The sequence below is a fragment of the Anser brachyrhynchus genome, assembly GCF_964034855.1.
Source record: "Anser brachyrhynchus genome assembly, chromosome: 7".
In the NCBI taxonomy this organism is placed as follows: domain Eukaryota; kingdom Metazoa; phylum Chordata; class Aves; order Anseriformes; family Anatidae; genus Anser; species Anser brachyrhynchus.
Window position 1 is genome coordinate 12,537,246 of NC_137701.1, and position 14,053 is coordinate 12,551,298.

Here is a 14,053-nt window from a genome sequence, read left to right on the forward strand (position 1 = left end):
AGACTGTTAGTCCCAATTTGCAGTTTCACTACTTAAAGTAAAGCTTTTAAGTTTAAAGAGAACTAGTTTACATCATATTGCTATTTAACATTTTTTTCATGTGTCACAGATATCAAGCTCTTCATATTTCTAATACTAAAGAAATTACTTAGGATTGTATTCACTTGCAATGCAATGAGCAACTGTAAAGTTTATACTGACAAGGAAACTACCTCACATAAGTCTTTTCAGTTTATCCAAAGTACCGTAAGTACAGCCTTATAAAGAAAGGAAACTCATTCTAATACTGAAGACATGCTTAACAAAGACCTATTTGATCAAATCTGGAGGATGGTTTCAACAGTACACAAGTGATGTTTTTAAGAGGACTATCTACAACATATCTAGCTATTTGTACAATTGAGGTCTTTAAGGCTGGCTCCCCAGCTTTGCCCTAAGGAAAAGGCATCTCATTTTAAAAGCACGGAAGAAAAAAAAAAGTAAGAGGACAAGAGAACTCTATCTCTTCCTCCTCCCATATGAATCTGTCTCCTTGGCTGCAGGCTGTGTAAATTCACTGCTAAAAAGAAGAAAAATACCCTAAAACACACAAAATACTTAAAACTGATATGCTCATTAGCAGGACAATTCCTTCACACTTTTGGAAGTGGTCCACTGCAACTGATCCCAAACATGCAGTGGCCACCTCTGTGCTCACATATCTTCTGCTGACCACAGACGCTGAATCTGTGAGGTCCTTCCTCTGAAGATCTCTGTATTCTGCAAGTAGAAGTTCAGGAAAAGCAACACTGCACAATAACCTCAACAATTTATCCCCTTTTCTACCCCAGGCTAAAGGCGCAGTAATATTCTGGTGCTGCAAAAAGAGAAAGCAGCATGAACAGGTTTTATCGAACAGATGATAATATTCCCGAGCGAGATGTGGGTTGTAGGGGGGTTGTCTTGTTTTCCTTTTAATGCAAGTAAAATTCAGAAGCACCAATTATAGATGATACATTTCTGAAAGGGGAAAATGTTTCTTTTCTTCAAATTAATCCTTACTTTATGCAAAAAGGAGAAAATTAATCTGCTTAAAAACACACCTTGCTGCCAACTGAATGCCATTCTACTCCATTCACTCCGAAAATGGTTTCATAGAAATGCTCTAAACGTTTGAATTCCATACTTGAGATGCTGCCACAGGACAGAGCATGCATAGGCCTCGGGTATTTTACATCCCTTTGCCACCCTTCTACATCAGAGAAGAACAACTACCATGGATCAAACTTCGCTTGGTTTGTGGCAAAGAGAAAACGTTTCGGTTTCCTACAAACACACCGCAATGATTTTATCTCAAGTATAACTGGGGATAAAGGCTGCTCACCGTCCACTGCCACACAGCAATGAGTTCATTCATCATGAGGGCTACAAATCAGTCGCTTTACCATGACCACAACGGGCTAAGGTTTTAAGCGGAATATCCCCAGACATGACTGAGCATTTTCTTTTTCCTTAAGCTGTTTTTCAACACCTTTATTTCAGCCATTCCTGAGACTTGGTGCAACACCCCACAAACCCATACATAACTTGTTTTTCCAGAGCAATACTTGGTATTTCTTCTCCTTTCTTCTCTTAGAAGGACTTGCAACAAACTTCCTATAGGTGATAATGATAAAAAACAGACACAACAATGGTTTGCCCAAGCCCATCAGCTTGACGGCAACTTTCAACAATCCTTTTTTTAAAACTCATCAAGATACACAGGAATAGGCAGGCTACATATATATCAAGGCAGATAGGTAAAGGCACTTATAAGCCAGCTGATAAGGCACTTACAAGGTTAGTAGTATTTGCTTGCATTTACAAACATGCCAAAACATCTTTCTGCTTTTTGCCAAACTTGGTGCTTCCACCTTTTAATTACCATTCTGACAAGAAAAATATGTAAGATGCACATTTCTAGCTCAGGTACATGCTGCAAGGCTGAAAAGACACCTCAAAAGTTCAGGAAAACTGAGTAAGCACAGGATCCCAAGTGAATAGCACCAGAGTGACCGCTGCCCAGAGCTAATGCTGCTTCTTGTGCAAGGTCAATTCTTCACTCCCCCCACCCCAGAAGTCTCTCCTACCCTTTGCCCACCACACACGTGTCCAGCCTGGCCTGAGTTTTCCAGCATTAGACAGGAATCCCCGTGGCTCAAATGCTGCTAGAAGTCATCTGACAAAGAGACATCACTGCCTATCACACATTATGCCCACTCAGCACAAGCACAGCTCTCCTTCGATGTCTAGCTGTTTGTTTTTCAGCAGGCATAGTGCTGAGCTATTGAACATACTCAAAATGTAGTCCAAAAGGTGAGAATTCCGTAAATCCTGAAGAGTTCGCAGCACCTTAAAGCAACCTCCTATCGTCTGGGGAAAACAGAGTCAGGGCACAACGAACTCTGGCATCATGCTGCCCAGGCTGCTAACCAGCATCAGCCTGTGGTGGTTTCATGCTGACGGGCAGCTGAGCTCCACCATTCCACTCTCTCACTCCGCTCCTCAAAGGAGCGGGGTAGAAAACATGATGGAAGAGGGCTCGAGAGTCGAGGCACTGATGGGGAGATACTTTGGCAGCTCCCGTCAAGGACAGAGCCAGGCAGCGAGCACCCCGAGCAAACCAGAGCCGCCTTCCCCAGCCACCCTCTACCTGCTGCCCCCAGCGAGCGGCGCAGGGCAGCAGGCAATGGATGGGGGCTGCGGCCAGGCCCTGGGATGTGTCTGCGCTGCTCCTTGGTGCTCGCTGCCTGCCCCTGCTCCGGCCTGGGGCCTTTCTCACGTGGCCACGTCCACCCGCTGCGCCCGGGCTCCTCTCCACGGGCTGCAGCTCCGGCCTGGGGCCTGCTCCTGCGGGGGCTCTCCATGGGCCACAGCCTCCTCCAGGCCACATCCACCTGCTCCACCGGGGGCTCCTCCACGGGCTGCAGCGTGGAGATCTGCTCCGTGTGGGACCCATGGGCTGCAGGGGGACAGCCTGCTCCACCAGGGGCCTCTCTCCTGCCCTTCTTCATGAACCTCACAGTCTGGAGCTGGCTCTGCTCTCACACGGGACACAAAGGCCTCCCTGCAGCCTCTGCCACCACAGCTGCCCCACATAAACATAGTGCACAGCCTTTTTCCTGAAATATTGTTAAAGAAATCACAAAACACTACAAGCAACAATGAAACCAATCCCAAAAGGACTAAAACCCATCCCACGTTCATGATACTGGCCATTGACCTACTCGCCGAAGAGAGGAATGTGATTCCTCTTGTGCACTTGACCAGGCCCACAGCATTCAATCTAGCACATGGATACAAAACGTGAAGGAAAATCTTTAAGTTGACCCATGTTACCAGGGAAGTTTTAAAATGAGAATCTCTCTCAGGGTTAGGAAAAATATAACCTCCCTTACTTGACAGACAAGTTTTGGAGCACATGGAGTGAAGAGAGATTTCTCAGAATCTGAAGCCAAGCATTCGTACCTGGTAATGATGATCTCTTCCTTTTTCCAGCACAATAGCTCTTAACTCCTTACAAGTTTCCTTCTCCAGATACGCATATAAGTCTACAAAAATGTAGGTTAGGTCACAGCCCATTCCCCCCCCCCCCCCCCGCCAATCTACTGAAGTTGCTTTGAATAAGCTTCGTTTACATTTTTCCAACTTGCATTACCAGAAGCACTTAGATCTTCTGCAAGATCTCTTCCTTAATATAAAAGGACCTAAAGGCATTTTGGAAGGCAACCGAGCAGAGAAAGCTGGGCTTTTGGAAAACTTGAGCTCCTACCTGGAAAGTAGACAATGCTTCATGTATCAAATCGTGCCTAGTATAAATATCTCTGTTTGCACCTGGAAACAAAACACTTCTGGAAGAGTGAAGGTGGAAATACAAAAGAAAGCAGCAGACTGCTTTCCACAGCATTTCATGTATTTTGATGCAAACCGTTGTTTCCGTTGTTTGAAGTGCTGCAACTGTGAGCCAAAAGATTTCCCTCCTCTGCCCCACGAGAAGCAGCCAGCCTCCAGGACGAACACTGGCTGCTTTGCTTGCTTCATACCAGCAGGACAAGACACAGGACACAGCATAGCGGGATCATTAGGAGAGGGAAGAACAGCAAATAGCCAAGAGCCCAGCATGATATGCTTTGATCAGCCTGTGTTTGGCTCTGACTTTTTGCTCATTTCAACACAAGAAGATTTTTCCTTAATAAGAGCAGCAACTCAAAAAACCTACTTTGTTTTGCAGTTCTCCTTTTAGGCTGTGAAAACACTCGTAAGGTGCTGCTTTGTTCTGCTGTCCTCTCCTTTCTAAGCAAAAACAAGCAGCTCCAACCAGGTTAGTCTCTCCTTAGCCCCCTGCCGAGGGTGGGGGCTGAGATATTTAAGCCTCCCAAGACTGCTGTGCTCTATTCTCCCTCCACTCCCAAATCCCACTTGCCCAGCCTGGGAAAGTAGATGTGTGCAAGTTCTGACACACTTTGTTCCAGCATTTTGCATTTGCATTCTGCTCTCCCACTTGTAAGATAGATCTGCAGAATATTTTACTGCATTCCCAGAATAGGAACAACATTTAATAAAAGTTTCTTCTTACCAGAGCTAGGCATGTGGTTCACTCTAGGTGGATTCAACAGCTCTACTGGCTGGTCTCTGCCAGAAAGCCCATCTGGAAAGAGAAAAAAAAATATCACATCAACTCTTTGGTTAGCTGAGCTATTTTAGGCATTCCAAGCAGAAAAAAAAAATCACTAACCAATTATCAATGCAAACCAGAAACACACAAGTAGCACAAATCAATAGAAACAAGAACGTTAACAGGACAGCAGCTGCTTACTCTAAAGCAGAAAATAAAAGATACTGTAGCCCAAATTGTGCTCGGGTCTTCATGGTCTTTAAATCCAACTGGTACTGATCCCAATCCAAGAAAATAGGCACATCAGCTTACAAACTGTACCATACAATACCTAAACAGCAATTCATTCCTTCTTCAGAAGAACTGAGCAGAGCTAAGGCAGAAACACATCCCTGTGAAGCGAAGTTGAAGACTGGCTGTAATATGCCAAGGCAATGCTAAGGAAAACTGACAAATCACTGAAGGAGATTAAAATGCATAGACATGCATAACAAGCCCCATTTTGCATAAGTTTGGATTTCAGAAAGGCATTAAAAACATACTTTGTAAATGATATGCAGAAATCCATCTTGCTGAAGCAGTTCTCTATTTAAAATATTTCGAAGATTATATCTTGCATTCAAGTAGAGTTAAAACAGAAGAACATGATACCTACTGTTGTAGACTGCCAGACCAGATTTTCTAGTCATCCATTTCCCTCCCATCCTCTCCCCCAATAAAAGCTGAAGCAAAAATAATACTAAATTCAAGTGAGTGACATCTCACTATGGTATGTTTTCCGTACTTAGGTTATGAATACTTGACTACAGAAAACTTCATCTCAAATCCATTTGTTCCACTGTAAATACCCACACCTTTGGCAGTTCTGTCTCACTTCTTCTTTAACGTGTTGCTGTGTTCTGTGCTGCAGCACAGATACAATCAAGCCAAACCCTGTCTGGAGACATCAAAGAATCCATCCCATCTCTCAGTCAAAGCGAAGGACAGTTCAGTACTATAAAAGTGTTACAAAGTCAGTGGAATGTTAAAAAAAAAAATTACACTTCTCCCTGTTTTCTCCATTTCAGGTTCCTGGAGAGAAAGCATGGTTGGGTCTTCTCCAACACCTGCATGGCTTTGCCTCCACTGACCATATTCAAGCATCAGTGCAGCCTCAGGCAGTATGTCAATAAACTGAACTACAACCATGCTGAGTTCTCCTTCTCAAGCAAGTTAATTATTGTCCCGCAGATGAAACAGGTTGTTCACATTATACATTGTTTGCTTTCAGATTGTTACTGCTAGAGCCAAGAGTGGCTGGCCTCGCTGCACTGGAGCAGACAACCCAGCATCTACTGGTGTTGGGACGGCTCTTGGCCGGCTGAGCTTCACCTGCACAAGCAGCAGCAAACGGGACTGAAGGGACAGAGCCAAACACCCCTACTTTAAGCAACATTCAGCCATCGGTATCCCCAAATTCACAACCCAGTAGTCACTGCAGATCAAAGACTGCAAACAGAGAGCAGAAAAATCGGGTCTACGGCAAAAGAGGCTGAGGCTCAGCCAGGGCACGCATCCGAGAAGAGGGAGCACACAGCCTGAGCGCAGCCCCAGGAGCCTGTGCCTCGTCCTGGGTGCGGAGGATTTTGTGCTCCACCGGGAAGGCATCACCTTGGCTGCTGGGCTATCCCAGGCTGCCCCGAGGAGCTGTGGGTGCCCCATCCCTGGCAGTGCCCAAGGCCAGGCTGGATGGGGCTGGGAGCAGCTCACGGGAGCCCTCCTGCCCCAGCAGCAAGTCATGGCGCACAGGGACTTGCACCAAGCAGGAGACCCATTTCGGTGCAGGCCAAACTGATACAGGATTTTTAGTTTGGTGTTTCTGGACTTCCTCCCAGCACTGTTGTGCATGTTAAGTCTCACCAGAGCATCGGAGATCACTAACAAATGTGTTGGTAAGTGGGGATTTAAGAGCTGTGTTTGTTTTTAATTCTAGGAAATAAAGTACCTACATTTTGAACTAGTTTTAAAGCGCAAACCAACAGTCTCTTCAATCTTTGCTGCAAAATGAATAGTAGACTAATCACAGAAAAACATTTAAGATATCTTTTAAAGTACTGAAGTCTAAACACTCAACCAAAACCAAACCAGGCAAGACAGAGGTTCTCTATTCGCTGCATTAACTGATAAAAAGTCTCTACTGGTAAGAAAAAAAAAGAAAGAAAAAAAGAGGCAGTTTGTCAGGATATATTTGCACAAAACACCTCTTCTCCTAGGCTACAAGTATGGATAAGAGAGGTTAAAACGAGGTTTAAACATGCAAGCTGGCACATCACTTGCCTCCTCTTGAGGAATGAGCAAGCTCACACCCAGAGCACGCCAAGAGCATGCACCCGGCAGTGTCACCACAGCACACACCCCGCTGCCAGCACGAGCTGGTCACCCCAGGGAGGTGAAGGCTGGCTTACTTGCTTTCTAGCAATCTGGAGGAGGGTTGTTTTTATTTTTATATTGAAGTACTTGCAAACAAATTCACGTTTTGCTCTATTATTACTCCCTGTTAATGCACGCTCTCTTACTACAAGGCACAACAGCAGTGAACAGCCAGCACTCTGGAGATACTTCAGTCTTGTTTCATACAGATGCTATGCCTCACTGTAGAAATAGCACATGTTCAAGAGAAGCCTATGTTCTGCAACCCAGCTTTCCAAACTGGAATTCCTCTTCTGTCCTTCCCCATCAGCATCCCAATATCCATAAGGCAAAGCCAACACTCCTTACTCCTGCCACTTCCAAAAGTACAGGCAGAGTCAATCTGGTTGCAGGCAGCACGTGCTGTCGTGACACTGCAGGAGACTTCCAAAAAATCACAATCCTACATCAGTCAGCTACCTTCAATGCAGAGTATTCTTCTGCTCAGGACCACGGCGGCTGCCCGGTGTCTGCACTGCTCACAGCGGCGGCGTTTCCACCCATCAGCGAGCCAAGTGTCTCAGGCTCAAAACCCTGCAGCACGCGCGCAGTGAGCTCAGCCGGTAGCTGACCGTCCATGAGACAGCCATAAACCTGAGCCCAAAACCAAAGCCACAAAGAACAGAACACAAACCTCACCTCTCAGAACAGATAAATGCTCCTATTGTCTCCTCAGCTTCCTACAGCCAGATGAAGATGCTACAAAACCAAACAAGTAATTTAATTTCAAGACACTAGGTGATCAATTTGTTCAGAAAGCCAAAATAACCCTGCCTTTAACAAAGCATCGTATCTACTGCCAACACAATGCTGACCGAAAAACAATAAACCAACAAAAAAATCTTAAGACTTCCAAGAAGAAGTACAAGAGTTTCTCATACAGGTCTGAAGGAAGATTTTAAAGCCACAATTGCACTAAAATGGTCTTGATTTCTCAAAAAAATTACAATTCTTAAATTCTCAAATTATTTGTTTTTTAAAAAAAATGAGAACTGACTTTGGGAAGGGGAATCCTATGCTGTGACTGTGCTCCACGTACCTTCAAAATAGGAAAAAAAAATCTTTTGTTTTACATGTTCCACCACAGAGCTCCACAGATCCAGTGTATCATCACACTGGAGACAAACTGGTCACCTGGGGGTGCCTAAGCCTCAAGAAAAGAATGTTTGCAGCTACTGCTATACTGTGTTTTCTTCTTACCCCCATTACTGAAGCCTCTCTCCTAAGTCAATTGCTGTATAACTGACCTTTGTGCAACAGCAGAAACACATGATGTTTTATGCCAGCATTTATTAAAAATAAAAAGCAGTAAGATAAAAACTGGTCTGGGTCTGCAAATGCCGAAATGATTACAATCGGTTTCCATTGCAGAAATAAAAGTTTTACCCCCACCTCCTTCCTTTACAAAGTATTCAGCTCCAACCCTCTAGAAGCTTCACCATGCATTTATAGAGACAGCTTTGGCAATTACAGAACTAAAAAAAAAAACACAGAGAAGATGCTAAAAATATCCGTGCCACACACAGATCTACAGTTTTGTCCTTGTTATTGCCTAGAAGGGATCACAGGGTGCTTCTGCAATCCTGAAAACCTGGGCAGGGAGGGAAAGCAGCTTGTCTTACTGCTGCGGGCAGGCAACGGAGAATGCGCAAAGAGGTCAAACCGTGCAGGCGCTGTTTGGCATTCCTACTGCCACGAGCCCGGGTCGGAACAGTACCGAGGCAAAGCAGATCACCTACAAAATACTTTCATACTCTCCCCTAGACAAGCATTTCCTCAGATACTAAAAACATTGGCAGTAGATGAATCCACGTCCATCGGGTATGGATGAGGGCAGCCGGCAGAGGCAGGCAAGGAGGCCACAGCGAAGCACGCAAGGAGGAGACAAACTGCAGAGTCCGTCACGTCTGAAAAGGAGGCATGCACCAGCGGGTCTGATTTATGGCTCCAGTTAGGGAACATTTAGTGTAGCTTCATTTTCAGATGGGTATTTCTACTCATTAATTAATGAGATGAAGCTATTATTCATCGATGGGAACTTGAACATTTTATTTTTATCCCAGTCCATACTGAACCGTTCCAAAGAGTTGTTTAAGTTACTTTAAAAATATATCCAAGGATACTTTATGTAGTAGCTGGGCTTGCAGGATTTAACCATGTTGAAAAGAGCGAAACAAAGACAAGATGGCTACAACAGTATGCGGCAGTAACAGAAACATGCGAGGATAAAAAAAAATACAGAAAAGATGAAGAAGCAAAATGAAGTAGAACAACCACCGAGGCAAAACCAAATTAGACAAGGGCAGGGAAGTACAGCTTTCTTCCTCCCTCCTCCCCCCCTTCAAAAAAAAAAGAAAAAGGACAGATAATGAACAAAACAGAAGGCTGAAGCATTCAGTGAGCTCTTAGCTTGTTTCCAACAGAAAACTGTAAGCAGCCTTCCCATAATTAACTCTGATGAGTTTTAAAAAGCAGGGCAGAACTAGAAAAGGTTATTTAAATAGTTTTTCACATATTCAGATCTTTAAACCTGATGCAAATCACCCCGGTCTACCTGAACTCCCTGAGTAAAGCGATGAACAGCCAACAGTTGATTTTAAAGGACACAGAGCATAGGGTCATGAAGAGCCACAAAAAGTAAAAGTTCAAGGGAAGAAGGGGAGAAAGGCAGGAGGAAGAGGTACAGTAAATGGGCATTATTTCTTTCCTCCAGAAATAAAGGAGGATTCTAAGACACAGCACAGAAATAAGGTAACAGGAAAAGCAATGTGGATGGATCAAGGTGAAATTGAAGGCAGGCAACCAATTTGTTTCTTTGGCAATATATCTGCCTAGCAAAGTGTTGGATTTTTATTTTTTTATTATTATTTTGTTGTTTTTAACCAATTTTTATTCAAAAAAGCATTGAAAGGTTACAAGGGGCACATAATAGAAAGTCAGGTCTGCATGAAAGACCCTAAACCAAGCGCACACCTGGTTAAAAAGCCCACTCAGTCACCACCTGCTTTTAGATACATTATACCCATCATATTGCAGGAGTTCACAATTTACTGATAAAGCATTAAATATCATTTAATATTCAGCTGTGACACCACACCAGAGAGGCCACACTTTGGAGCATGAGAAGCGGAATTCAGCGACAAGTTGGCAAATGGATGCAAGGTTCAATCACAAATGAGTAGATCCCTCCTGCCTAAATAATAACAGTAACGATAGTTAAGTGTACAATTACAAGACAGAAATACCCAGCAAAGCAACAAGAAAAGGAAAGCTGAAGCACTTTGCAAGCTGAGAATCCACCGTTTGGCACTGATGCAGAAGACAAGTTCATTCCAGGATGCATTAGCAGGCACATATGCAAGACACGGGAGGTAATTACTCAGGGATGTGACAGCCTCCTTGGCCAAAGCGCTGCCCTTGGTTTTAGATTCAACACTAGGAGATGAATTGCAGGCAATCAAGGAGAAACCTCTGAGAAAAGACTTCAGAAAATGAGATGGGCAGTCTGCAGAACTTGGTAATTTTTACATTAGCCTGTTTGCATTTGAGAAAAGACAATATTAACCCCAAGACTTTTTCATGTATCACTGAATGGTTTGGGTTGGAAAGCCTTAAAAACCATATAATGCAGACCCTGCCATGGTGAGGGCCCCCTCCCACCAGCCCAGGCTGCCCCCAGGCCCATCCAGCCTGGCCTCGGGCACTGCCAGGGATGGGGCACCCACAGCTCCTTGGGCAGCCTGGGACAGGGCCTCACCGCCCTCTGAGGGAAGAATTTCTTCCATAAGTCTCATCTAAACCTCCCGTCTTTTAGTTTGAAGCCATTACCCTTGTCCTATCCCTACGCCCCCTGACAAAGAGTCCCTCCCCAGCTTTCTGATTATTGCTTCTTTGCATTAAACACCTCATGAGGCAGTTACCAAACGTTGACTAATTTTTTCCCCATGTGAATATAGGTCAAAAGCTCGCTTCCATGCCTTCCAAGCCAAGATAGAAAGAAGCTCTAATTTCTCTGTGCCTAATCAATAAAAAGCCTCAGGCAAAACAAGAAGGCTGACAGTAAGCTCAGGATAAACGGGCACCACGTGGCATCTAAGAGGATATCCCAACCACATTCTTTGGAGTGCATGCATCCATATTTAAAATTAAACTTTTGCTAAGGACCATACAGAGAAAGGAGATGTTTCTGGATCAGTGATTCCTGAATTTGTATTTGTCATCAAGCAAACAACTACCTTGCCCTCTACGACTGCTTTCTAGCAAAACAATTGTGAATTTGTCTCACAAAGACAAGGAGGAGACCCATTCCCCTTCTCTCCAACCCCAAAACTATCCCCCGTTCCCATCTGCTTCAAGGTACAACTGTAAGACACCTAAACACAACAATACTGCACGTCACTGAAACTCTTGAAGACCGGCGAGCAGCCTCACAGCCATCCTCACTGAAGAGCTCTGCTAGTGCACGTCTGATCAGAAACAAATCCAAAGCTTGTAGGAAGAGGAACGGAGTGGTGACAGGACACAGCTACATCAACATTTCACTTCACAGCTGGAGAGGGCTCCTGAAGCGGGCCCCAGGCTGCCGCGCTTGCCGTACTTTCCCACTTCCCACAAGTTTGGTCACAGCACGGAGCACTCTGGACGTTGGGGGGATACAGCTCTAACTCAACACAAAATGCCCTCCAGCTCATCTAACACCAGCCTCTAACATGGACTCTTATCTAGAGAACTAGATTAAATTCAGTCCTAAAGCAAGCTTAAAAAACAAAAACCCCACACAAGCTGTATATAACCATCACCACAGCCATCATCATGGGCTGCTCCATCCCACAGAGCTGACCCATCGCACAGCGCTTGCTCCTGCAGCCACAAGCTGCTCCTCCTCCTGCCCCCAGCTCCCCCTGCCCCAGTTAAGGCCGACCGGTGGTCTGCGAGCAAACCTCGTCCCCTGTAATCAGGCTGCTGTCCGCAGGTCGTGGTGAGGTACGCCCCATGAAAGCGCGAGCTCCCCGCTCCGCCTGGCACTGCTCGGTGAGTTATGTGCCGTCTCAGTTACACGTGCCAGCCCACGGCTGTTTCATGGACCTGCTCCAGGCCTCAGAACATCTAGTTTCTTCCTGCTATCGGTATACATGTACCACAGTCACATTAGAAAACGTTTCGCATTTTACACGCAGGTTCGGGGTTTGTTTTGCTGCACGGTGTGCAAACAGCGTTTATCTACATTACTTCTTGGAAGGTTTTGTTGGTTCTGGTCAGACACGTTGCTATTTCTAAAAACAGACCGTGCACTAACCTCATAGCCTTGGGACACCAGGTGGGTAAAACGGGATCGCTTAGGAATAAAAGTCTCTGTCCCTGACCATTAAGCACAGTCCACTAGAACATCCTGACTTGCATATTAACGGCCGTGGTGTATAACAACAAGTTAAAATATTAGTAATGAGAATAGTAATTATCATGGATGTATTATTTATTTGTCTACTCATTCGAAATTTACAGAGAAAAAAAAAGTCTTCAACATTTACAAGAAAGCAATTAAGACAGCAAATGGATTATTTCTCTTTAAACCTATGAGAAAATGCTCAGTGCATATTTCCTCTCTAATTTGTCTGCACTCAAGAATCTATTTTTGGAAATCTCCCTAGACTGTATTGTAGCACCACATGTACTGTAATGGCATTTTAATTAGCCCAGAGAGCTGGAAGATGCACTATGCATCCGAAAGCGAAGCAGCCTAACAAAATGAGAGCATCCTTCTCTTCCCTTCTTTGAGATTTACAGCAGCTATCAAGTAGAAATACCAATTATGGTTTCAATTGGAATTGACTGCGACTACTATAAAAATCCGGTGCATCACAACAGCATTGAACAAACCAGAATTGAACAAAAATAAATGTAGTATTTAAGCACTATTTACTCATACTTTAAGGGTGGATGGTAAAAATAAAATGCTGCAAATACCTCCAAGAAGAACAAGGAACCAGCGTAGAGGAGACAGTAAAAGAAAAGTGTATTAGAGCTGGGCTCTAAATATGTTAGCGTGTGGCCTGCAACCATAATCAAGAAGCTACATGTGTAGATGAAAGCCGAACCAATCCTGTTTGTGGGGTTGTTTTTGTTTTATTGTTATTTTTATAAGATCCAATGCCCAAGTCACCCACCTTTCATTGCCAGCGAGTGGCATAATGCATAAACACCATCAGCAAGGTCTTGTATATATTTAATTTGCCATAATTCATCCTTCTTACTTTTGACGCTGTAGAAACTAGGTCAGGCTGATGTCCGTCTCAGTTACAGAGGAGGCTGACATGCATGGGATCACAGCCCTCGTGTCCCTGAGAGCCCCGGTCTCCCCAGGGACATCAATATGTCCCCACGCCGCGTGGAAGATGCGCAGCGCTCCACTGAAGCCAGCAGCAGGCCGCAGCGCTCAGCAACTCGCAAGCAAGAATTATGATGGGTTTTTTAAGCTTTCTTTTGCATTATAATCCACATGAATATTTCACAAGAGTCAGAAGACACTCAGGCGTAATGTCTACAACAGCCTTGCACTGCTTTCCTCCCCATCCCCAGAACCCAGCACAAGAGAAATTCAACAGATCGCACTTCAGTTAACACCAAAGTAAAAGTAACACTCGGAAACAGCTAGCAAGAAAAACAGCCTTGAAAATATTACTCGGAAGTCATCCTAGTAGCCAAATACCGTAGATGTGATAGAACAGGAAATGCTGTGGTCCTCAAGGTGTTTACAGATCAATATCCAAATGACGATACGCTATTTTTCAGAAACCAAATTGTACAAGTATTGTGTTCTACTTCCCACACCATTATTTTCCTTAATCCCTTGCAGTGGGAGGATAACAACTCCTACAAAACATGACAATCTTCAGTCTCTGATGGATCGATCTGCTCAGAATTTGAAAGAAATGTACTTTTGGAAATCAACTGTAATAAAACTATTCTTTACAT

General features: G+C 44.4%; 1 protein-coding gene across 13 annotated transcripts in view; it reads right to left on the bottom strand.

The window, feature by feature from the left end:
- Positions 1-14,053, bottom strand: part of HDAC4 (histone deacetylase 4) — a 252,357-nt gene that overhangs the window by 155,152 nt on the left and 83,152 nt on the right. For 12 of the 13 annotated variants that reach the window (XM_080599463.1, XM_080599474.1, XM_080599469.1 and 9 more), the window contains one exon: positions 4,595-4,666. The exons of the other annotated variant lie outside the window; for it this stretch is intronic. In XM_080599463.1, coding sequence (XP_080455589.1) covers positions 4,595-4,666 — 72 coding nt within the window. The remainder of the gene's footprint in view (positions 1-4,594; positions 4,667-14,053) is intronic. 13 annotated transcript variants of the gene reach the window in all.